The sequence below is a fragment of the Ixodes scapularis genome, unplaced genomic scaffold (genome assembly GCF_016920785.2).
Source record: "Ixodes scapularis isolate PalLabHiFi unplaced genomic scaffold, ASM1692078v2 PGA_scaffold8__174_contigs__length_109621045, whole genome shotgun sequence".
Taxonomy (NCBI): Eukaryota; Metazoa; Arthropoda; class Arachnida; order Ixodida; family Ixodidae; genus Ixodes; species Ixodes scapularis.
Genome location: NW_024609883.1, coordinates 105,906,011 through 105,931,291, shown reverse-complemented (window position 1 = coordinate 105,931,291; position 25,281 = coordinate 105,906,011). Strand labels below are relative to the sequence as shown.

The following is a 25,281-nucleotide window of genomic DNA, read 5'->3' as shown; positions in this document are numbered from 1 at the left end:
CCTCCCCACTTTCTGCGACTACGAAGTAGGAGTAGATGCGTGTGAAAGGAAAAACAATAGAGATAACAAAATAAAACTGTGCTGGTTACAAAAAAAAAAAAAAATGCCAGAATCATAACATAAGCAGTAACCCATTCAGGGACCGCGAGGTCAGCGAACGCCCCATATCCCGAAATGTAACCGCAGACTGTAAGATCAAAGTCCGTCTCCACTGAAATAAGGCCACCGCGAACCCGTTCCTTCTCCCAGAACGTCGCGACCGCGGTTTTGTAAGGTTGTGCAATGTTCGGGAGAAACCCAGCAGGTAAATAAAGATTTGCTGGAGTACCGCACACAGACGTTTGTAAAGCATCCCATTTCTAGCTCCGTGTTCGTGATGCCGTCCGCGCCATGTAGCAATGCCGCCTCAACCCGCGTTGATAGCACGCCGCGCACGGACGCATGCACAAACAAGAAAGTTACACGAAAGCCTGCTCCTTGCGACTGACAGGGTGCCCACCTTGGCCCGACGACAAAGTATTTGCCAACGCGATCGTCTGCTTTCTCGCTTCCCCCTTCTTCGCCGCTTCTTCCGTCCACTCACTCGCTCGTTGTGCCTGGTTGGTTTTTCTATTTTCTTGTTGACCCCTTTCTTTTTCTTTAATGCAAAAGCATTAACTGTCCTAAGGAGCGAACTGGCATTATCAGCTTTTGAAGCCGCACCAAACGGCACCTAAATTCCTTTGTCCCATGGAGAGAAGCCTAGAGTATGTAGCAGCGAATTCATAGATTAACTCCCATTGGCTGGTGCACAGCGTAGTTCCAAGGACTGCCACGCCACAGAGGGCGCTGCACCACAGAGAAGCCCTCTCCATGGTGCAGCGGCCAGGCCGCCGGTAAAAAGGGAGAAGGTGGCCGGGCTCTGCAGTGCTCGCCCGGGCAGCCTACCCAGAGGTCGCCCAGCCGGGCTCAGCGCAGCACGCAACTTGTAGGAACGCTACGTATACAAATGCTTTCGCATTCCTACAGAGTAGCAGTCTTAAGTGTCTTTGTAGTGTTTGTCTTACTAACGAAGAGAACATATGGTGTTAGAAACATGCTTTTAGAAAACAAACATTTGAACGCTATGCCGATAGGCAGTGCTCATCGCATGTAAGCAAGGAATGGGTTTTGAGATAAACATTCTTTCACAAAGATTTCTTGTATAAAACAATAAAACTAATCAGAATTTTGAGTTTAATTTATCTGTCGTGCAGCCGCACTAAATATGTACAAGAAAGATAGAAGTGTTTTTTAGCTTACTTTAACTCTTTGTGTTTACTCACCAAGAAATGGCTCACCCCTCTTTTTTACGAATTTCAATTGGGGGGGGGGCGGGGGGGGGGGGGGGGGCGATGACTTAAGATATTACGTTAGTCAATGCCCCATTGCCGAAGCTCTCCTATAGAAAGGTGATATGGGTCCCGTGACTCTGGTGAATTCAGATACAGTAGAGCCTCACTGATGCATCCTCACTTGACCTATTTTCCAGGTTACGTTCACAACCAGGGCCGTACCCAGAAAAAAATTTCGGGGGGGGGGGGGGGGGGGGGGGGTTTTGGGGACAACGGTGGCCATTTTGAAAGTGTCTATTGTCTTATTTTCGCCTATGAATCATGTGCATCGGTGGCATATAATGGAGAGTTACAGCAAACCGGAGAACCAGCCCCAGTTTGGTACCCGATAGCCGACTGGCGCCATTGCGCGTGCGCAGAGGTGGAGATCAAAATCGGCTGGCTGCCAGTGCACCGACCAGGGCCGTACCCAGAAAAACATTTCGGGGGGGGGGTCAGAACCCCCTAACACCCCCCCTGGTTACGGCCCTGTTCACAACCACTGGTCAAGCTTCATTCCCATATAGATATGCATATCAATTTCCTGCTAGTTGCACCTGTCTTCTCAGTTCTCACGTGCAAAAGCTGCCACCCAATGCGGCGCGTTGCCACGCTTGTCCGCAACAAACCTCGCAAATATTTTGACCCGGGCGTCCTTCTGACGAGATGGTTGCACACGGGACAAGAGGATCACCCGGTGCCAGACCTCAATCTTTCATTTCATTTTAAATGCTGACCCGCATTTGCCCCTGGTCGCCTAGAGAAAAAAGGAAAACGAAGGAACAGGTTTTCCCCCAAGGTAGATCACACGGGGGAAGGTTCCCCGGGAGTAGATTGCTTAGGGAGTAGGTGTTCCTAGGGGTAAGACTGCATAAACAATAAATTTCCACAAGAATAATCAAAAAGGGAAATGCATCTGCTATCCCCTAGGCTAGGGGATAGCACCGCGCATTAAGATTCCCTAATAATTAAAGAGGGAAATGTTTTTCCTAGGAGTAGCACAACACAAGGAGAGGTTTTCTTTAAGAGAAAAGGTACATAGGTAAAGTTTTTCCCCAGGGAACAGGACAGAGAAGCATCAGGGCCAAGGAACCGGACAAGGAAGCATCAGGGCCGGGCACACTCACCGCCTTGAGCGTGATGCCCCCTCGAATCTGGTCAAGCAGGGCGCCCCGGGAGTCTGGGTTGCTGTTTGTGCTGTGCGTAGACTCCGTCTCGGGGTCCACGTGCTGCGCAGGGTGCGACGCATGCTCAGACATTCGCCCCGAGCGAATGAGACCGACGCAGCGCTCGCGCAAGGCCAACCAGGTGAAACAAAGCTCACACACATTCAGTAACTTCCAAGTCGTAACAGGCAATCTCGCCTTTTTCGAGACAAATTTAGGCTTGAAGACACACGCGTGTTACGAGTCAACTCCAAGTTCCAAAGTTGGCAAAAAAAAAGAAAGGTATGTAACAAAGAACCCAAACACCCACAAAATAAAACTTTAAAAGCGTGTGGAATATTTTGAACGGAGCTATAAAATTTAGATCAGTAACCCCAATAGATTTGGTTGTCAAAGACCTTCGAAAACACTGGCCTCGCTTCATTCCACAGAAGGTGACGATGTAAGGGTATCCTGTTTTGTAGAAGAGTAGGGAATGCGCTTAGCGTCTCACATTAGGCTAGCTGTGCTTATTATTAATTAACTCGTTCTTTCCTGTGTCGGGTTCAGCCACATACCACACCCGCTTGCTTACATTTGTACGATCGACTTGATTCCCTTAAGGGTGTTTGCCCCACCAGTGCTGACAATAAATTCCAGACCTTGTCAAACCTCACTCACAATGCAGCCACACCCTACATAGTCCAAGCAGCCTGCAACTTTTGTTCCAAGCTCTCGCCGACCCCAGTTGATGTGACGTCTTATTGCAATTCACATGAAGTGTCAAGGCTGGTTCACAGACTAGCCACTGCTTACAACCGTGCACCATCTCTTGCGACAAGCGAACACACTGGCGCCATCTATTGGGTAGCCATAAAACACTCGCAGTAGCTGTACATTTCCCGTTTTGTTTCGCGCGGCTGTGTTCCAAATCTTACCCATATGGATCTGAATTACTCCAACAGGTAGCGTCACGTGACAGCACAAATCGAAGAACGCTGGCCACGGGTGGGTTTTGGAATGCCGAGGTACAAAACCCTTACCCTGGAGCAAGATTGAGTAAATTTTAGAACAGAACCTCTTTCTTTCTTAGCTCGAAAGACTTTTGACAATGTTATACCATCTCTCGCACATGTACGCACATTTGATCTCTCAGACTGCAAAACCTTTGCTCTAGTGAAATGCAGCTCCAAGGTCACCTCATAGATGGTGCCAGCATGCCAGTGTGTTCTTGTCGCAAGAGATTGCAAGAGCTCTGTCCTAAGCAAACGCAAGTGTGGAAACAAGCCTCCAGTTAGGTAGTTTACTGCGCAATCTGCACTCTAAGCTACTGCCTTGTCTAGTGTAAATCCAAAGTGGTCTCCCTTGCCCGGGAAAAAAAGAGAAAGCTAATAAGTCATTTCTGACAATCAAAAAAATTCATCTTGGCAATTGTGAGTTTAAGGACCATAATCTTCATGTTTATGGTGGGACCTGCAGATTCTGAGGCCACCTTCACAATGCTAAAAACATTATGCGCAACACTAAGTGTCAGATATGGAACTTGTCACTCGAGGCTTGGAGTGCAATGAAGCAAACTTGGTACTTCTCTGCCATGCACTCCCCCAAACTAGCTGGCTGTAGTTAAAGTACAAAAGGGAGCTGCAAATCGGTAACAAGAGTACATTGTAATAGCACTAAAAAGCAGGAAAACTTATTAGTACAGTATACCAACAATATTCCCTACAAAATATTCTTCTAAAGAGAACTCCCAGGCTTTTGACTGAGGGTTCCAAAACTGAGGCTCGAATCTCGAGGTTGCCCTCACTGTTGTCCTTCCGATTTTCAGGCCCAGGAAGTCTCCGGTTTAGCTGCACTGACGGTCATGCTTGTTGACACCTTATGAAAAGCAGGTGTAGCTAACCATGTTCACGCGTCTTGCTTTGCATCCTTGGGCATTCTAGCCTGCCAACGCCGTCACTGGCTGCGGAGCAGTAACGAGATTCTTGGAACTCGGCACGCCCTACATTTCTTGAGCCGCCCACGGTGAATGCAATGCAATGAAAGAAAGGGAAAGAGATTTCCCTTTCTTTCATTGTCATTCCTAACCAGGTGGATGTCCACCGAAAGGTTTACGTTGAATGCAACACACAACAAATCTCAAGCCAAGTGACCCGGAACTCACGTTGAGCGCCTTGCCCTTGCGTATCTGCTCCAGCAGGGCCGCCTTGGGGTCCGCCCCCGCCCCGCCCCCTATGGGCTCCGCCCTCGGAGCTCCGGGGGGTGGGGGCGCGGATCCGTTGACGGGGCCTCCCATCGGCGGGGGCGGGGGTGGGGGCGGAGCACCGGCTAACCTCGCTCCCACGCTGGGCGGCGGGGGTGGGGGAGGGGGTGGGGCCGCCGGAGAGAAGGCCCCTCCCCTCGCGGGCGGGGCCGTCGTCCTCCCGTTGCTGAGGGGCGTGGCCGGCGCTCGGTTGGGTCCCGTACGTGCCGGGGGAGGGGGTGGTACCATGCGGTGGCCGACCCCGTTGGCTCCGGAGGTGGGCGGGGCCGGGGCCTGGGGGTGTGTCCGGGTGTGGGAATGGGCAGGTTCCCGCATGGGAATGGGAGGAGGAGTGGGCGCGGCTGTGGGTGGGAGAAGAGAAGACAAACAAATTGGGATCAAAAGTCACAAACAGCTAGAAAGCGTCGACATAAATGAAAGGTGACGAGGCAATGAATGGCTGAAGAGACCAAAGATTTAAGGGGACATGCGCCAGGGGAGAATTTCTTTTTTATTATTTATGATATCGAAATGAAATTTGTACAGTTTATGGTGCCTAATCATCTCCTTATAAATCTGGTGTTAGATTTGATATGCGGAATGCAAGTTTGTCTGCTTCTTTCGCAGGGGTTGTGGTGACGTCAGAACGCCTAATAGCTCTGATTGGCTCCGATTGCAAGGATAGTGGGTAGACCTCAAAGCAAGCTGCCTTGAGGTCTACCCGCTATCCGTCAATGAGAGCCAATCAGAGCTCGACGCTCTGACGTCACCACAACCCCTGGAACAGAAGCAGACAAACTTGTGCTCCACATAAGCTCGCTTTTCAGGTTCCCGATGCAATGCACACGCAGAAAAAAAAACATGTCGCTGTGCACACGTGAGGCATAGCTACACACCTATAAAAGCCCAGTGAAATAAACTTATTTGCTGCTTTTAAACCACCAAGTGGAATGAGCAACAAAAAGAATGTGTGAGACACTTCTTTCATTTAAAAAAAAGTCTAAATTAGCAAAAATGCCAAAAAGCAAAAAGATATGTCTGACCAAACCTAGATATTTAAATTCTAAATATCTGAAAGTATATGCATGCCTAATTTTGTTGTAATAGTACAATATTAAGAGCTTCTTGCACATAAACTGTAAAGATGGTCCAAAATAACATAAAAAAATGACCGCATCTGCACGTGCTGAAAGATGTTGATTTGGGCGAAGTTTTGGTGGTGCTAATGATACTGATTTTGTTCATAGGTGGTGCTGATGGTGCAGATTTTTTAAAAATTTTTATTGCTCATAGGTAGTGCTGAGTTCCGGGTTGCGTTTAGATTTCATGAGCCAATGCATGCAAAGTTTAACGCGATTATATACACATTTGACCGCAGCACCCTCTCCTGTATAGACGTTGAGCGGCTACATGCAACGTTTCATCCATGACATCCCCAGCTCTCGAGTTCCTACCACATCTCAGAGCCCCCTACTCGTCCCGCAGTCGTGGCCAAGTGGTTAAGGCGATGGACTAGAAATCCATTGGGGTCTCCCCGCACAAGTTTGAATCCTGTCGACTGCGCAAACATTTTTTCTTTTTTTTAAGAAGACAGATGGGATGGCAATTGATGGGAGCACGGACGCCGGACAAGGCTAGACCCTAAGGGGCTTCGCCCCTAAAAGAAAAATGTGTTCAAAGGTTACCATAGCTGTGTAGTTATACCCTTTCGCAGTGCAGAAAATATTATCTCGTTAATAAATTTCCGTGAGAAATTGAAGCAACAGAAGACTGCAACAGAGAGGAGACGGCTAGGCCTACTTGTCAACATAAATGTGATGACGGATGACGTCGCAACTTGAAGGACCACGCAGAAAAAAAAGGCTCAAATTCATGCCGTTCTCAGGCGCCTGGAGGTCATCAAATTCATATTTGCATAATTTTGCAATCATAACCGGCACTAATTATTTTTCTAAACCAAATATAGAGATTGAAAAAGAGAACCAAGACCAGCATACCATAAGAACCAAGACAGGCATACGAGCAAATCAAGCCAGATCCAAGCAAAATAGCCGACGTGAGACACTAGGCTCAGGCCAGTGCTGCGACGAAAACGAGCACCCGCACAGCACTTCCGAAGGTGCGTACTTGCGACAGTCGCTTGGTGCAAACTACGTCGGTTGAGGAGATCTTCCTCTAAACACGTCGGTGAATGCAAAATGACTAGCACTCATAAAAATGGACGAGCTAAACCAGCTACGCTCATTGAGCACGCTGCAAATGCCAGCAGCCACTTTTATTGTCGTCTGAAAGCAAAACGGTAATAAAGTCTACCTCAGGATAACCTTTTAAACATTAATGACTCATCTAGATTATTTGTTTCTCGAACATAAAAGATATTGTCGATTAAAAAGCTATGATGCCGAGAGAAACAATTTTACAATCAGCATTTGACACGTCAATCATTTCTCTAGCCAATGAGAGATGTAAGCTCGGTGCAAGCACGGGGCAAGGCTTAGCGGGCAGCGACTTCCACCTTCTCCACCTAACTTGTGTCTGGCAACATAAATATTGCTAACATTTTTTTTATTTTTCTTTTGTGGAATATTTAGACCTTCTAAAAAAAATTCATTTCTTCACTTCAGCATTTTTTCAACAAGCGTACCGGTGACTCTAGTCTGAATTGAGCGGGAAAGCCCAAACTGCCGTTAAATTGTACACCAATTCGATTTCTCTTGCTAAATACCTTAAATAACTTTATTTTCCTGGGCTTAACATTTAGCGAATTTTGCAGAATGCAGATTTCGGGAATGCTTGATGGGAACAAAATTTCAGAATTTAGAGTGATGCGCTACGTATTCATTACCATGGGATGGTATATTTGTGCAATTAATTTTTCGCTTTATTTTCGAAGTTGCATATTTCATGAAAATTGAGCCCTCGCAAAAATTAGTTTATTTACGGTAGCTCAAATTAGTTCCAACCAATTTTCCTACCAAACTTAACGAAAAAACTCGAACTGGTTCGCACCAATCCAGGTTTTTCGGCTAAATCTGGCGGGAAAATCGAATCGGCGCACAATTATACCTCAATCAAAGAGTTTTCGTGGTAAATGTAGCAGGAAAATGCTTCCTGAAAAATTTTTGACTCGCGTAAAAAACTAACACGTAACTATGGTGCCTGGATCGCGTCTTTGACTGGTCTGTTTACCGCGGCCAAAAAAGTGGTCCCTCGATTTCCGCCTGATGACGTCATAGAAGTGCCATGCTGTCGCCGGTCGCGACCCTGGTGGCGTCCCAACGGTTATGGTGTATGTAGCAGACGCCTGTTCTGCTGCAGGTCGCTTCCCACTGTGACAGTTCACGGAAGCTGAAGCAGCCGGAAGTTGGGACGCCTAAAGGGACGCCGTGACGAAAGCGACACTTGCGTTCGCTCGTGCTTTTCGCCAGCATTTCTACGGCCGACCGCCAGGATCGCGACAGGCAACAGCATGACACTCGCGTCATTTGTTGCCACATTGGGACCACTTTTGATGTATGGGCGGGATAGGACGCTAAACACACCAGTCGAAGATGCGCTCCAGGCACCATAACGTAACGCATAACTGGGCGAGATCGTTCCGCACAACTCAGCCCATTGTTACCAAACTACCTCAGTTGTGCAACTCCCACGGAAGGGGGCACCCCCTAGATTCTCGTTTCATAATTGTGCGTTCCATAGAGCAGAGCTGAAGCGCCATCTAGACGCCATGCTTTGAAATGTATGTATGCCATAGAACACACTGCAGTTACCAAAGCAGCCGTCCGGCGCCTCGAACGACGGGAGGAGAGTCGTGGTGAGTGAGGGGGGTACTGCCAGTGCAAGCGGTGTTTATGAGCAGTTGCGTAACTGAGCCAATCCAATAACGTTGGCTCGGCCGCACGACGGAGACGCCTTGACGCACCTCTGGCCTCCGTCTTGCCGACGCCTTCCTTGATGACGTCCACGCCGCCGTTGCGCTCTATGAACTCGTAGATGAAGGCCCTCGTCGAGGGCTCCTTCAGGTCCTTCTCGGTCACCATGGCCATCTCGAAGAACCTGGTCAGCTCCGTCTCCTCCACGTAGTTCTGGAACTGCGAAAGAAAGGCGGGTTGCCACACGTGCCGGTCGGAGACGTGTTCCGGGCGCTGCAAACGCGGGTCGGAGCGAAGAAGCGAGCACTTACGTCGAATCCCTTCTCGGGATGCCAACCCACGTGTTGAACGTGCCTGCAAAGACGGAATGGAAGGGCTTAGAAAAAGAAATGGAACCGCAGCCTCGGCTGCCGGAGTGACGACGTCGTAGTCCGGGTATTCTCCCGATTTCGAGGAAGACCGCCCCGCCTCCCCATTATTGCAACGAGACGGTTCGGAAGCCCACAACTTCCTTTAACTCGCCGCATATACTTCCTTTCTCTCCGTAAAACGTACTGTAACCTTTTATTTTAGTAGATAATTTGCGCGAAGATGAAAAATGTTCGCTCTGGCTCCGAACGTTTAATGCTCTCGCTATTAATTCCTGGCCATCCGACGCATCCATTCAGTAGTTCTTTGCCGCGTGCTACCGTTGGAAACATCGAGGAAAACGGACAGCAGCAAGCAACATCTGCGGGTTGAAAGAAGGCATCCTTTAATTTTCGCGCAAAGTGTCTATTTTAAATAAAGTTTATGCATAGTACGATTCATTATCAGAAACGGAAGAGTACACGACCCTTCGCGGTAAAACAAACACGCCTAACCTGTCATCCGCTTTTTTGTGCCTCTCTTTCTCATTCTTTCTCTTCTCACCACCGACGCCAACGCTTACGATTTGCCGCAGCCTGCTCTCGTCTGTACCCCCCTGCAGCTTGAGTGGAGGCGTAGGAAAAGGAGCGAAGCAGCTCCAGTGTTGACACTTACACGAAGTCGGTGGGACAGCTGATGTCAGCCTTGGTGTACTTGCGCTCCTTCTGCTTCTTGGACTTCTTGCCGCCCGACGACTGCTTCTTGCTTACGCTCGAAATACCGTTGGTGCCTGCGCGTGGCAAGATGTTGTCAGCAACCGAACCGGACAGAAGAGCAGCTTTGACACGTTTGAAGCACATAAAGAGTTGCACTATAGCGCAGATTTCGAGCAGTAAAGGCTGGCTGCGACTGCTTACTACAGCGTGCCTTAAAACTGCTCGTACTCTCTACAGCGAGAAAACACGCTGGTGCCATCTATTGGGTAAGACGCTCGCACATTCTATAATTTCCTTTTTTTTTTTTTATGCATCATTTCTTTTTTTTTTTTATTGGCTCGAATATCCTTTGACAATCATCCATCTCTCGTAAATAGTATGTACATTTGATCTAAAAAATACTGCAGAACCTTCGTTCTAATGAAAAGTAGTTACAGGGTCGCTTCGCAGATGGCGCCAGCCTGCCAGTGTGTTCTCTCGGCGTAAGATAATGCGAGAACTTGGCCGTAAGCAAACGTGAGTGTGTGAACGGGCCATAAGGACTGTCTTACGACATAAAGAAAGCAGCCTAGAAGTCCCGAAATATTTATACACTGACTGAGAACAGAATTGCAAATCCAAGAGCCGCGAATGTGCCTAATGCTGTGACCACACATGCTGCGACAAATTTTTGTATCTCAGTGCCAAGTTTCTCTTCTTGATATGCGAAGCGAAACAAGCATCAATAGTGTACAATTCTGGTCACATGCGTCATCTTAAAGGGCAACTCTGCTTCATTTTTATTATTTAGAAAACTATGCAGCCCTCTTCAGTATCATACAGGAAGACCGCATGTCAAATATTACGATCTTATTCCGACTATATATTTATTAAACTGGCCAGCAAACTTTCAAATGAGCCAAGTCGCCGAAATCTGACAACTCTAGAATGCGACGTTTGGCGCAATCATCAGTGTAGTCAATGCCACGGAGTTGGAGCGGCCAACATTGAGCCACTACGTCAGAAACATGTCTATGTCAGTCTCACGTTTTGTTTGTTTTTACTTCTCAGGGCGAAATTGAACGATGACGTCATGAATTTCTCTTCCCGGTGTTGGCTCAATGGCGTCCACGTGATCACCGTAACGCGGATGAGCTAGTTTGCGCTGCCCTGCGTGCTTATCGCTCTGTCCTGTCCATGCTAGATCGCACTTGTTGCGCATGTCCGGTTTCTCCGCTCCCCCTCTCCTCTTTCATCTTCTCCCCTTCCCCCTCTCCCCTGGGCCATCACCGTTCACGCCATCCGAAGCGACCTGCCCGCGCCACGTGTCCTGTCCCTCGCCCCCACGAACGTCACAAGACCACGTGGTTCGACGTGACGTGGCCATGACTGACGACACGAGACCAATGTTGCCTGACGCAACCAAAGTTTCGGTTTCGGTATGAGCTGATGTTTAAATTAAGATTACACAAATAATATTCCACATTTCGCAAATACGAAGACGCACAGCTGTTTAGGAGTCACATGTGAGCCTAAATTTTTCGAAATTGGGCGGAGTTGCCCTTTAACATGTTGTGCGAGAAGTTCTAGCCCCCTTTACTACTTCTGGCATACCACGAGTCATTTGCAACACGATGGTGCAATTGACGTTTAAACGAACTTTCGGGTACTTTATTTGTCTCCTCAGGAGACAAACCAGGTTTTCACAGCATGAACATTTTGATAAACTTAAAGTAGTCATCCTAAATGCACATACGAGTATCATAATTCATACATCTATCCAGAAATCTGCTTTTTTGGTCCGAACCATATTAACATGTACGGTGTAATGTCAAAGAGATCCAAATATGCCAAAAATTAGCTGACTGAAACGTAAAAGAAAAAAAATAGGTGAATGCATCAGGCAGTAAAGTTAGACAAATGGCAAACGGCTCGCAAAAAAACAGGGACAAATTAGAAGTGCACGCAAGACAAGCACTAAGTAAGTTAGAAAAAGTATACGGTTCCAACAATTTGCAAAAATCCTTTACTCTACAAGTGCCCTAGCTGAACTTTAAAAGTTCAGCCAGGGCACTCATCAGCCAAATATGGCACAAAACTATTACCAATACTACTTATTTATGTTCTGCAACTCTGGAAAAAAACAAAAAAACATTGCGTAACTGCATAATACAGACTTAAAACATCAAATAAAGTACAAGTATAGAAGTATGACACTTAGAGAGATTGCCACAACATCTTTAACATACTTAACAAAAATGAAAAGCACTAATGCATAGCACATGAAGAGGTATGTACACTGTGTTACGCTGTTAGCGCAAACACGATGTGGATGCTTTCACGTTTTACTTCAAAAGGACACCGGTAATGTTATAACAGCCATTTCAATTCTAGAAAAAAAACAGAAATTGCTCGTTTTCCCCGACAGTGTTGTAGTGTGTACATTGCCAACATCCAAACAGAGAGGCTGGACACGGAAGTATCGAAAGCACTCTCCGTTATATCAGTAGTTCCATATATTCAGATTCTTTGCAACTTATTTGTTGGGAACAAACCAAAAACAAAGCAAAAAAAAAAAAGACACCTTTCTTTTTTTCTTTGGTGCCACACGAAAAAAGTTGCCTTAAGTTTGCTAGCTCTACTGCACTGTAACTTCCCCCCAATTAATCATTCAGGTGGCATTCAAAACAGTCAATTAATCAATCACCAAACAAATTAATAAACTCACTCGGGCCCATTGGAATCTGGGGGTCGTGCTTGGGCACCGATCCTCCGCTCCGCGCCATCTGGTTTCTTCTTTTCTCTGCGCAATGTGAATAGCGAAAATAAAAACCAATGAGATGAAAGAAACTCTGACCTGATCTCTCATCAGAAAAGACACATTCTCCTCGGTAATTTCAGAGCTACAGCCTTGAAATCTCTACGAACCCAGCAAGTTCCGAGGTACGATCCCCTCCGGACACGAAAGGAGACCCCCACTAGCCTCCCTACTTCCGTACCACGCCTTCACTTTTGTCAGACAAGCTTTTTGTTTGGCGGGAGGCAGACAGGAGATTGCGAAAGAAAGAACAGCTCTGAAGTGGAACTTGGAAAGGAGGAAGGAGCCATTTCTCACATCAGGTGCTTTGAATACTATCTTCTCCCACTTGTCCCCTCAGGAAAAAGGAAGCTTGTGCACAGTTCATACAATGCCGTTGTTTGAGGAAGACAACGATGCATCTTACATTTGAATGTGCGTGTTTTGACGAAATAACAAATAGCTGATCTTATTCGACATGCTAGGACGAAGACATTGTCACAAACGCAGCTGACAAATTTTATTTAGTCGTCTCCACCCTGGCACCCTCTCACTAATTTGCATGCATTGTCTGCTAAACGTCTGGCAATTTACCGAACATCCAAGTATCTTAATTAATTAACGGGTATCTTAATTCAGCAGATAGAGGGGTTAGTATGCTACACGAGGAACCAAGCATTTTTTACTACGGTCCTTGAGGTAAAAACAAGTACATAAAGGTACAATATAAAACATAGTACAGCAATATTATTTAACCACCAACTCGCCCACAACTTTGCAATTCAAGGTCTTCCTCGATCAACTAAAGATTCTTTGCGTTTAAGGAACAAGTTCTTTTCGGCTTATGTTTTATTTTCAGCATACACCGAAGAAGCAGCGGACAGCAAACAAAGCATTGCTTCTCACTGGCATAAACTCGACAGGAACGCGAACATAAATAAAAAAGTGTGGGCTGGCAGGCGACTACGGTAAATGGAACAGCTGCTGCCACACGCAGGTACCTACCTTCCCGCTTTTTCTGCCGGCTGCGCAGTTTCTCTTCGACCGCCCTTTTGAAAGCGGTGGCCTCGTCGTCAAAGGCAAAGTTGAGACCGGCCTGACAGTCCTGCGGGCACCGTGGAGAAGCAAACGATAAACGGAATGTACACGGGGAAAGACTTCGATACGAGAGCTCTCAAAACTGAGCACTTTGACGAACTAGGGAATGAAAATGTTGCATGTAAAAGCAGTTTGCTACATGAGGACCTTCGGTTTCCAGACAACAAACATTGGTCCATGGAACAAAAACACATTCCCCTAGATGTTTTTGTCCCTCATGAAAATACCCCACAGAATTTGGAAGCAAAAAGAGCAGCATGTATTCGCATCTCAAAAACCTTAAACACCAGAGCGACAACAACAAAGAATGCTTTTCTCTCACGGTACTTTCCTAAATTACTTCTTAACCAGCCTGTGAGCATCTCAACCAAGAAAGAAAGCTAGCTGCAGGCATTCTTTTCAGTGCCGAAGCTAACCGTCCAGCTTAATAAAAATGGGTGTCCTTTTACTTTAGAGAATCTGCTTTTGAAAGCATATGGGAAAATTACAGCAAAGAACACCTATGAGATGTCTGTTAAGAGAATAAACCTCGACTGAAGTTGCCAACAAAGTGAGAAAACTGATGTCACGATTCTCCTTCACATAGTTTGCATGGCAGTCTACAGAAACTGGTGTACTCCTTTGTACCTCAACGTTTGTTTATGAAATCTATGTTTAGTACTTCTTCCAGGAACCAATGGGTTCTCACTTTTTAGGTCTCAATAGGTATATGAATACACTTATCTTACAGATCCTTGACCTAAAATATGCATGAACAGCAACATTTTAAAAGTTGCACAACGAACAGTGTACAAAAGAACACTATTGTCCCGGACCGCAATTCACCATTAAAAGTGTTGCGGAAAGGCAGCAAACCCAAATCTTGCCAAAGGCGAGGACAGCCAAAGAAAAGGTGGCACTCACGTCGGCCTCAAAGGTGTGGAAGTAAGGAAGCTGGGCATTGTACGAGAACTCGAGGAACAGCTCCTGCTCCCAGGCAAACTCGCTTCTCTGCAAGGCAAAGCACTTGAGGTGAGGGGCTTGTGCACCAGTCACGTCCAGTCAACACGGGAAAACAATCGCAGCCAGTCCTTGATGCACCAGTTTCGACAAAACAGAGCAGTCTATAAATGTCTATGTTTGTTCACCCCAATTGCCCCCCAAAAAAATAAAAGAAAGAAGCAAACAAAAAGACGAGAAATTTAGGCAGTCCAATACAACTGCTAAACTAGGACACACACCAACTCTGTTACGTCACGCCGCAGTGGCGGCACTTTGGGTGCACTTCCGGTCTAAAATTTGTGGGCAGAAGTCGCCACGTGGGGACGGGCATTACTGTGTTTTGGAAAAAACCAGAACCTGTCTCCTTGTTTAAACACTGCGACTAGGGCTGCACTAAAAGAGCTGGGAAAAGTGTGAAGATCAGTTTTTCTGTGTTTTCTGCCTGCTCAGTTCGTTGGAGAACGTGGATAGGTGCCGTGAAAGGGAAAAACCAGACACCGTCAAACCACGACTGCTGGTGTGGAAAGCACTTTGGGTTGAATTCACAGATACTTGTGGTCGCCAGAGTTAATTGTCTCGTTCCAACATGAACGCAGGAAAACCGTCAAGTTATCCAGACCACCTGTGGACCACGTTCAGTGCGTCTTCACATTCAAACGGCCGTCTGATCGATCAAACTGTCATCAGCTCACAACGGCAGCCAGTAGACTAAACATTGCAATAAGAAGTAAATGGAGGCCCCAAGACTTAAGTTAGAAAGTTGCTGGGGTTAAGTAGGCTCGGTGCAAACAGTAGATACAAGGAGAAGTTGATCATTGTTACCAGCGGGCATCACCGACTTGTTATGCCTGATTCACTTGGTCTGACTGTGCTTGCCATTCTCAGTATCAAAGTCAACCATCTCAGCTACGGTTCACGCTTTTGCAGCTTGAGTGACGTCGCGACTGAAAATCGCGAGCAGAATCTCATCATGTGAATCGGGCATTGGCATACAATTTGCGGCAGTTTTGCAGTGTAATGAGCCCCGTTAATTTCGCTCAAACCACTAAATTAGCGAGACATTGAATCAACAAGAGACATGGCACGAGACAACACAACTAAACCTTCCCTGTCATTCGTACAAATGCCGCTGTGGCTCTTCGTCGACTCCATCACCGAACGTACCAATAAAGCAAGCGCAAGTTGGTAAGGATCCACGAATGACACGAGACATCTGGGATTGGTCCCTCTTCCAGCCACCATCGATGACAACAACCAATGAAGTGCTACTTAAGGACCGCAGCCTTCAGAGGGCATGGCAACGTGGCAAGAGACAACGTGGCTAAACCCTTGCTGTTGTTTGTAAAGGTTAGTCCTCAACCTGACCTATCTTATTTTGAAAGTGATTTTAGGCGTTTGATTGTCCTGCCGTGCCCTTGGAAGAGTCGCGAAATTGTTGAGGAGTGCTGTAATGCGGTTTCATTGCTACTCTCGGGCAACATCGACATTAACCCGGGCCTACACACAGCATAGGGGGGCAATCTTTTGGTGAAAGTATACCCCACTGTACAAAATCTCCAGACCGGACAGGACACGATTTTGGGTACAGTGGAAGAGCTAAAAGAAGAACACAAAAAAATTAATCAAAAGTCCCGAGCAGCGTGTTCTAAAACTAGAAAGCGCAACTTGTGCACTAGAAATCAATATCAACGAGCAAGTTTCTACTTTGCAGAATGAAACAGGCGGAAAAGTTTGTACTTTACAGAATGAAATATCCGGTCTGAAAATAAGATACATAGACGCAGAGGCTCGGTCGCGTAGATAAAATCTGCTGTTTTTCGGAATCAACAACACCAAAAAAGAAACTTGGGCAGAATAAGTGGAACATGTACGAAAACTTTGCCTCGATAAACTAGGGGTGGAAATTTAGTCACCTGAAATTGAAAGAGACCATCACCTTGGCCGTTTGTGTTCAGATAAAAAGGACCCCATTATCGCGTGTTTCTTCGAACAGAAAGCAGCTGTCTTATCGTTGGTCTATAAGCTAAAAGATAGCGGTATATCTATCAGCGAGTATTTTCTATTTGATGTTCGTTATGCTCGAAGAAGACTTCTAGGTTTTGCTAAAGGGCAGACGAACCGATATAAACTATGGTATGATAAGTTGATCACTGGCGACTCTGTCTACATCTGCGATGCTTCTGCTAATCACATTAGACTGCTCGAACAACATGTGACACCAGTTCCACAGTTCTCCCAACGGTCACATTTCCTTCTTGGAAGAAGTGAAAAGCCATACGCTGACTCCTGTACGTGATAACGACAGAATTGTTCTTGCTGGAGATATCGGTCTTCCCCATATAAATTGGAAATGCCTGTCGGCGGGATCACCGGACTGTGAAAGCTCCGAGTGTTTAATAGGTATTGCATTTATATTTGACCTAGATCAGCTCATTTTATCACCAACGAGAATTCAAGATGTACCGGAATCAATCCTTGATTTGATTTTTTTAGCCATGAACTTTCGAATTCATCTGAGGTTTCTATCAAAGAAGGGCTAAAAGATCACAAAAGCATACTTCTAATGCTTCTTTCCATTCAAACCAGTCCAGTAAAAACCAAAAAATAAACAAAACATATTTGATTTTAACAAAGCAGATGATAACTCTATCGTTGACATTCTAGGAGAAAATTGTGACGGGTTCGTCTCGCTCTCCTGTGGCCCAAATACAGATCTCCACACGCTTTGGAATAAATTCAAGGTCATTATAGACGAGTGTATTAATAACCGTTTTGTTCCTAAAAGGATTATAAATCCAGGCAAAACAAGTCCTTGGATCACTTGAGAGATCATACAATTAGGCAGAAAAACTAATAGATAAAGGAAAGCTTGCAAAAGGGCACAGTCAAACCAACCGTCTCACACTGTCAAACATCTTGTCATGAAACACAAAGGTAAAATTAAGCGTGCTAAATTTCAGTACCATAATACGAACCCTCGTCAACCTCATAAAAACGTCACCTGCAAAGTTTTGGCATCACATTTCGCCAAAACGTGCTTCCCCAAATAGTTATCCCGTCGACGGTACCTTTACTCGGGATAGCAGCAGCTTTTAATACATACTTTTCTTGTTTTTTCCATTGATAATGGTGAGGCTCCTAGTTTTTTGCACTGTAATCATGACGCTTCCTTGAGCAATCTTGCGATATCAGAAGGTGTTCTGAATTTATTAATCAAATTGGATTGCAACAAACCCCAAGGACCCGACATACTATCCAACACATTCTTAAAGCAGTTATGCAGCACGGATAGCAAAATATTTGTGCGTAATTTTTGAAAAATCTTTTTCAAATGCAGACTTATGACAGCCAGTTCACAAAAAGGGCAAAGAAACAGATTTGTCAAACTATAGTCCTATTTCAATAACATCCCAAGTTTGTAAAATACTCAGACGTATAGTAATTAGGAAACACATCACTAGCCTTTTAGACCAACATCAAATAATCAAATACTAAGTCTGCACTAACACGGATTTAGAAAGGGCTATTCGACAACAACGCAACTCTTACTTACGGTTCATGATTTTGCTTCCGCACTCAATAAAAAAAAAAAAAGAAGAAAAAAGGGTGGATGTTAAATTTCTAGATTTGGCCGAGGCTTTTCATGTTGTCTCGTATAGTAAACTGTTACAAAAGCGTTATACTATGTTAAAAAATGACCGAACCATAAATTGGCTGCCCGCATTCCAGAAAAAGAGGCTGCAATTTGTTTCTTTTGGTGGTTCTGCTTTGAATAGACGCAGTGTCACATGTTCCCCTTATGACCAGCGTAAACATCTGTCTCTCCAAGGTCGCCAGCTGGTGCAAGACCTGGCAGATAAATTTGAACCCCTCCAAGTGAGTAACAGTGCCCTTAACACTAAAGAAATCCCCTTACTTTTTCGGTTAAGCATAGACGGGCATACACTCAGCAACATCTCAGAGTACAAGTATTTGGGAGTCGACATTACGAATAACTTGGCCCGGAACTCCCACATTGACTCTCTTATTTCAAAAGCTAAGAACAAACTTTGGCAACTAAAACTATCACTCAAATTCACAACCGCCGAACCTCAATTAGGCCCACACTGGAATATGCACGCGTCGTCTGGGACCTTTACACAGCCATCAATATAAATAAAGTGGAAATGGTGCAAAGAAAGGAGTCAACATTTATTTTTAATAAATAAGGACGGTATGATTCGCTGACATCATTAATGGAACAAACAGACCCGACTCCACTTTCTCACCGCGCGAGAATTAACAGGATTAAAACCCTCTTTCAGATCATTACGGGAAGTCTTCATATCAAGACAAACAACATATTTGGCTTTTCTATCAGAACAAACTCTAAAGCTTCACATCCAAGATATATAAACAATTTCCAGAATCGCATAAATCGCTTTAAGAACTTGTCTTTTCCTCAAACTATATCCGATTGGAATAACCTTCACTCCAGCATCCCTAATTCAGATTCACTCTAAAATTCCCTGCACCAACTGGCCACCTCGTAGCAAGCGACTTGCATCATCACATCAAAATGTATTAATTTACAGATTTTGTAACCCTTTCCCACAATACCTCTGTACGGGGTAGTAGTACCGTAAAATAAATAAAAAATAAAATAAGCTTGAACGCGAACAAAAGCACAGGCACTTGTTCATGCGGGATGAGACACTTCTTGCCCACACTCCATTGCGCATGCATGGCGCCGACAGCGTGCCGCTAGGGGTGCTCCAGTTTGTTTGTAAACACGAGTTGGTGTCCCGAAATGGCGACAAATTATGCCGGCGTGTAGCGCTGTCGGATGTCGCGACACTGGCAATTGGTCGTACAAGTTCGCGGAAAAAAAAAAAAAAGATTGATTGCGAGCGTTGCCATTGTTGAGGCGTCCCAACTCCTGGCAGCCGAATCTACCGTGGACTGTCCAACTATAGGACAACCTGCAGCAGAACAGGCGTCTCCCACACCTGTCTCCGCTGCTATGCTCCCGCCAGGATCGCAGCCGGCAGCAGTGCGATTGGACGTGGCGCCACAGCATGCGCATAATCAACCAAGGAGGCATTTTGGACCCCTTTGCGAGTACGCAATCGGGCAATATCTTGCTGAGAACGTCTCAATGACGTACAAATAGTGAGAAAGGTCAAGCAGCCTCTCGTGCGCTTGTCTTTGGCACTCCTTCGTTAGATGTCAGCTTATGTACAGCAGAGGAACTTAAGCTTTGCAAACGAAGTGGGGGTTGTCAATGGCTCCTAAAGCGAGATAGCCGACGATATCAATTTCAGCCCGCATCCAATCTCACTTTACCGCGGTACCCTGCTCGCAGCAGATAACCAATTTTATTTTCTGTATGATAATAGATGACGTAAGGAGTTTTCTCTATTCATTCCCGTCTGTGAAGGGCGCTCCAGAACAGGCGAGCCGTGTTCGTCGCACCAGTTAGCAGACGAACCACATATAAACGCCATCTTCACTCACTCCGATAGAGGTAAATTAGACCTCGCTCTCGCGTTGAACAAAAACCGGACCACGCGAGTCTTTCACATGCTTCATGCAGCGGGAAGGACGCCGGCCGTTTGCACAAAACAGCCGGACGAACGTTGTGCACGGACTCACGTCAAAGTCGAAGACCCTGATGAAGAAAGCGCGTGCGGCGTTGTCCTTGATGAAGCAGACCACACCGCAGCAGAACCTGCACCACCGGTCATGCCGAGGGGGCGGTCCAGACCGGTACACTTCGGCAATGCCCAGAGCCAATACCTGCAGCACAACCGCAAGTCCATGATTTTATGAACAGTCTCGGCAACAATCGTCTGCAGCCTCTACAGGGTGTTTCGGAGCGCTGTTTGGACAGGAAAAAATCCACATAAAATATCCAATATCCTGAGTGCAATTAAACTTATCTCAAAGGTGTCTTTAGGGGGTGCATTTATAATACTAAAATTTTGTGGGTGTAGGTTCCTGGAAAAATATGCAAGAAAAGAAAAACTTGTTTCCTGTGTGCGGGAAAAAAACTGGAGCAAACTGTCGGGTTGGCGCCCCAACTCACATGTGGCATTACATGGTACAAAAACTTCAGCTTCTTAGAGATGAACACCCTGAAGCAGATCCAGCAGACAGAGCGTCAAGCACACAGTTTGTTTCCCTAGTTTTCTTTTCTGGCATCTTTTTCCAAAAACGTACACTCACAAAATATGAGTTTGATAAATGCGCCACCTAAAGACACCCTTGTGAAAATTCTCATTGAAGTCCAATTATTGCCGTATTTATAATTTTTTTTTATGCCCAAATAACCGCTTGCATACACTCTGTAGAAGCACAGCTCTGAGTATGGGAATATAAAAAGACATTGGGGTGTATGCATGTTTATACAGCCTAAAACTTAGTCTGCCTCAACGTGCAACTTGTCTGCCAGCTGTAGATGAGCAATTTAGCCAGTGCAGTACAACTGCTAGCTTGGGGTCTTTAACGTGAACCACGCAGTAGTGATACATGACCGCACGCCGGTACGATGCTATGGGCATATAAAGGGAACTGACAAGGTGTTTACGCTTGCCGAGACTTTCTTTTTACTAGAACAAAATCTATGAAGGCCCCAAAGTACCCCCCAGAAAATGCTTGCCTCGAAATCAGTTTTCTTTCTTTTTTGCACAAAATATTTCCAGTCGAGATTCGTGTGTTTGAGGGTGGTTCTTGTCCTCCTTTGCTTCCTTATGTGTGAGGTGACGACAAAGAAACCTGAATGTTATTTTAGTTCAGGGTTGAAACTCATTGAAACAATGAAATGCAACTCTTCTGACAGCTGAAACATCATAAATATGTTTATTGAAAAAACTCTGAGGGCAGACCCCAAAGATGCGGTTCTCCAGTCAAAGAAATTTTCAACAGTGTCTCGACACCATAATGTACTGTACTGCGCAAAAGGAGCAGTCTATAAAAAAAAATTACACCTTTCGACCTTGCTTTACAGTATGATTGCTAATGTGGAACACATAATGTTCCTCATGCAGTATTAGTTATTCCATGAATGCATACCTGTCCCACTGAGGCTGGCAAAAGCGGGAATCACCGAATATTACGCAACAGAAACCTTCGCTTCACGTGTTGCAAGCTGCGGTATGCTGCGGTCTTTTTAACGAAGTCCGGCTCGTGGCCCGCTTCCAGCAAGCCCGCTGCTACAGATGCAAAAGTGCACTTAAAGAAACAGCGCCGCAACGGAAACAAAGATGCAAGAAAAAAAAAAGAAGAGAAACTGCCGATTGTAAGGCCTGTCATCTGATCATATTATTCACTGGACATTGTCGTCACCATTCCTAGTCCTGTTTCATAAATATGTATGTTAAAATTCCTTTATTGTGCTTAGAGTCCTTTTTTCGTATCTACTGCATAGTGGAAACCTCAGTTCTATCATTCTCCCTAGCCTTCTGCCTCGTGTGTACATGCCAAAGTTCCTAAGGGGTGGGATGGGTGGTGGTGCAGGCAATGAAACAATTTATACCTACGCACTCAATAACCTTTCATAAACGATAGCAGGACATAAAATAATGCAGTCAGCAAAAATAACTGCCTTTACCAACTACACATTGATTTCTAAACAAACATCCTCATGAAAATCCAACAACCTTATGTTTCTAGTCAAGAAAGAAAACAGGATGTTCATGTGCATGCAGTAAGGATAGATCCACCCTGCAACCTTTTTACGTGCTCCTTTGTTACTTTTATCTATATGAGGAGAGATCGGACCAACCTTTCTCCCCCTGCTCACTGTTGTGACAAAGACAGCAACTGACAGCTTTCATATGTCATTCGCGCAGGCGGTTACGCCTCATGCAAAACAAGCAGCTGCCGATGCAGTAAACAAAATACCTCGTTCAGATTCACTTCTATCTCAAGCTCGGGCATTTGAGCGCTCCGATGCCACGCTTGTGTCCAATTGTTGCGAGATCGGGACTGCCCGGAAATGCCTCGTTTTGCCACCTGCCGTGCTGTAGACAATCTGCTCAAATATGGTTTCGACCGAATACCAGGGTGCCTGAACATGTACCCGTCCACCTCAAAAAGGCGACATGACAGCAGTATGAATCACAACCAACGAGATAGAGGGGCTTGGAGCGATAAAAGGACAGCTGAAAGCGACCCTCAATTGGCCGCCGCAATGTTGCAAATTTTTTACCACTAGACACATGACCTTATAGTTTTACGTCTAGATTTTAACGAAGTACTGCCCATAAATAATTCCTTATTGGTCTTTAATAACAGTACCGATGAGATAAGTTATGTTTCGTTGGTTTTAAGTCTAAAATGTGCTTTTACGACAAAAACACAGGCAGCTTGGCAATGGCTCCGCTAGATGCCATCAGTCACGGTGCTGTATTTTGGGTTTTTATCGGAGCTAAACACCAATCTCTGGGGCTAACAGTATTGAAAACTAAAATAGTTTATCATGTTTTTTACTGCGATCACAACACATATCTCGGCTCAGTTTTGCGTAATACCTCCACATTCGGTAGGGTCACATGTCTAGTGATCAAAAGGGGGGGGGGGGGGGGTCACTTCTGTCTGGTGAACGGGATAATGGTTCATCACTCTAAGCCCCCCATACATCGTTGGTCAGAACACTTGTGTTTTTTCTCTCCAAAACATTTGAAAGAGTGTCTCAAAAAGAAGCTGAAGGTTTTTAAGAAATCTGAGATAGAAGCAGACTTCTATTGCATTTTGTATTGTAAATTCAATTATTACACTTAACTTCGGCAGAAGTAAACGTAAACCGCATTCATATTGAAAATTATGTTCAGCAATTGCCGCAAAGCATGCAGCAAGCCTCCCTGCCGCCTGTTCTCTGTCCAAAGCATCGCGACAACATCGTCGACGACCACGTCAGTTTTGTTGGTTCTCTACGCTCTCACGCTCGGCGTGCTGCAACAGGCAGGGCAACGTCGAAATTGGAATTGGAATCTACGACGCTACTACTAATCAGATGGAAAGAAAACTTAGGATACAACATTTTTAAAATGCCTATATGAAAACTCCCAGTTTTTTTTTTTTTTTTTTATTCAAGGACTTTTTTGGCTTCTTTTTAAGCTGCACTAACAATGCTAATGCATCATACAAAAAGCATTCTGCACGCACTGTCTTCCTAGTAAAATGGTTACACAAAAAATTGTTTGCAGACGCGTTTGAAGCATGTAGTTACTACAAACAGGCTTAGAACACGCTCTAGGTGTTCCCGCAGATAATTTTGTCATTATGTCTGCAGCGAGTCTTTCGTATTATCTATGAGCAATGTGAGTGTGGCTTTGGCCCAGGCTGCATTACAACAATGTTTTCTTTCCAGTTGTTTGTTTCTTCATATTGTTCCCGTGACTCCACACCAGAAAAAGGTGACATCACCCATACTGCCTTTCACACAAAGAAGAAAACACCATCAAAGCTACTCGATACTCGCGTGAGCACGTGGCTTCGTTTGGGATTTCCTTCGCACCAGAGTGCTTGCGAGTGAGATGCAAGACGAAGCCATGTGGTTAAGCAGTGGTGTGGGGCTGCAGCACCACAGAAGCTATGCAAGCCTCGGCAACGTCATGCAAAAACGTCTGCCCCATCTTGAGTGTTTGTCCGCATGGCGCATGCTTTCCGAGGTGACGAACACGGACGTGCTAAGCTGCGAAGATCGCATGCTGGACTGCGACTTTGTAAACATTGGAAAGGTCTACAATGCGATCGGGCCTTCAATCCTACAGCGTTGGATGCTGTACCGGTTTCGAGCAAAAGAGGGCGCTTGGGAGCACTATAAGAGTTGATTGTGCTTGGGAGACGCTAGCAATGACACAATGAAAATGAGTTGTTCAATCCCCACCCCTGCCCGTTTCGATCTGGATGAGCATCGTACCGGCGTGCAGTTGTGTATCACTACTGCGTGACGCACGTTAAAGACCCCAGGCTAGCGATTGTATTGGACTGGCTAAATTCCTCATCTACAGCTGGGAGACTCGTTGCCCGTTGAGGCAGACCAAGTTCTAGGCTGTATAAACATACACACAACCCATTTTTTTTTTTGTTTTGTTTTTTAAGGAGTTACGCGACGACAGGGCGGCATCCCTGGGGGAGTGGACAATTCACACAAACGTGAATTTTGCGGGGGCTGAATCACTCATAAGCCGAGGTCACTGGTAATACTTAGTATGAAAGCACAGACTGTTCGAGGCATGTTTGTTCTTTGTATGACAGTCCTGTCACGCTCACCAACTGTCTGCAGACTCGTTCTAAGCGCACATAAGCACGAAGAAATTAGAACGTGCTCGAGGCCTGATCGCGGGTAATGCTGTCATCGAGTAGAACGTACGAGCGTCGCAACTGCCAGCTTCAGCCCCGTGCGCTTCCAAACCCCGCAGAACTCGCGCGCGCCCCTCGCCGCCGAAATCAGGTCGCACACGCGGCGCCTTTAGAGTGACCTTGAGCGCCGTGAGCTCTTTTACATTTCCTGCTAATAGAAGCGAAAGAACTTTTTGAATTCCAGCGAAGGTCACGCGGTCTTCAGAGCGTCGCGCCGCTCGCAGAGGTCACCGACGAATCGAAAGCTTCTTCTCACAAACAACTATGGGTCGGAAAAGCTAACGTCGTACGTTGGGAAAAGGGACGTGCCGACCCAAGCTTTTAATAAAACATAAAAATAATAATAATATTAAAAAAAGAGCGACGTTAGTCAGTAAGAGGGCGCTCAGCTATTCGAACAACGC

General features: G+C 45.7%; 1 protein-coding gene across 1 annotated transcript in view; it reads right to left on the bottom strand.

Moving 5' to 3' along the window:
* LOC8031020 (neural Wiskott-Aldrich syndrome protein) overlaps window positions 1-25,281 on the bottom strand; it is a 32,724-nt gene that overhangs the window by 6,234 nt on the left and 1,209 nt on the right. The window contains exons 2-10 of the mRNA XM_029979348.3: window positions 20,165-20,308; window positions 14,453-14,539; window positions 13,457-13,556; window positions 12,383-12,457; window positions 9,635-9,749; window positions 8,923-8,965; window positions 8,662-8,830; window positions 4,662-5,101; window positions 2,480-2,581 (exon numbers count right to left, since the gene is read on the bottom strand). Of these exons, the coding sequence (XP_029835208.1) occupies window positions 2,480-2,581; window positions 4,662-5,101; window positions 8,662-8,830; window positions 8,923-8,965; window positions 9,635-9,749; window positions 12,383-12,457; window positions 13,457-13,556; window positions 14,453-14,539; window positions 20,165-20,308 (1,275 nt within the window). The remainder of the gene's footprint in view (window positions 1-2,479; window positions 2,582-4,661; window positions 5,102-8,661; window positions 8,831-8,922; window positions 8,966-9,634; window positions 9,750-12,382; window positions 12,458-13,456; window positions 13,557-14,452; window positions 14,540-20,164; window positions 20,309-25,281) is intronic.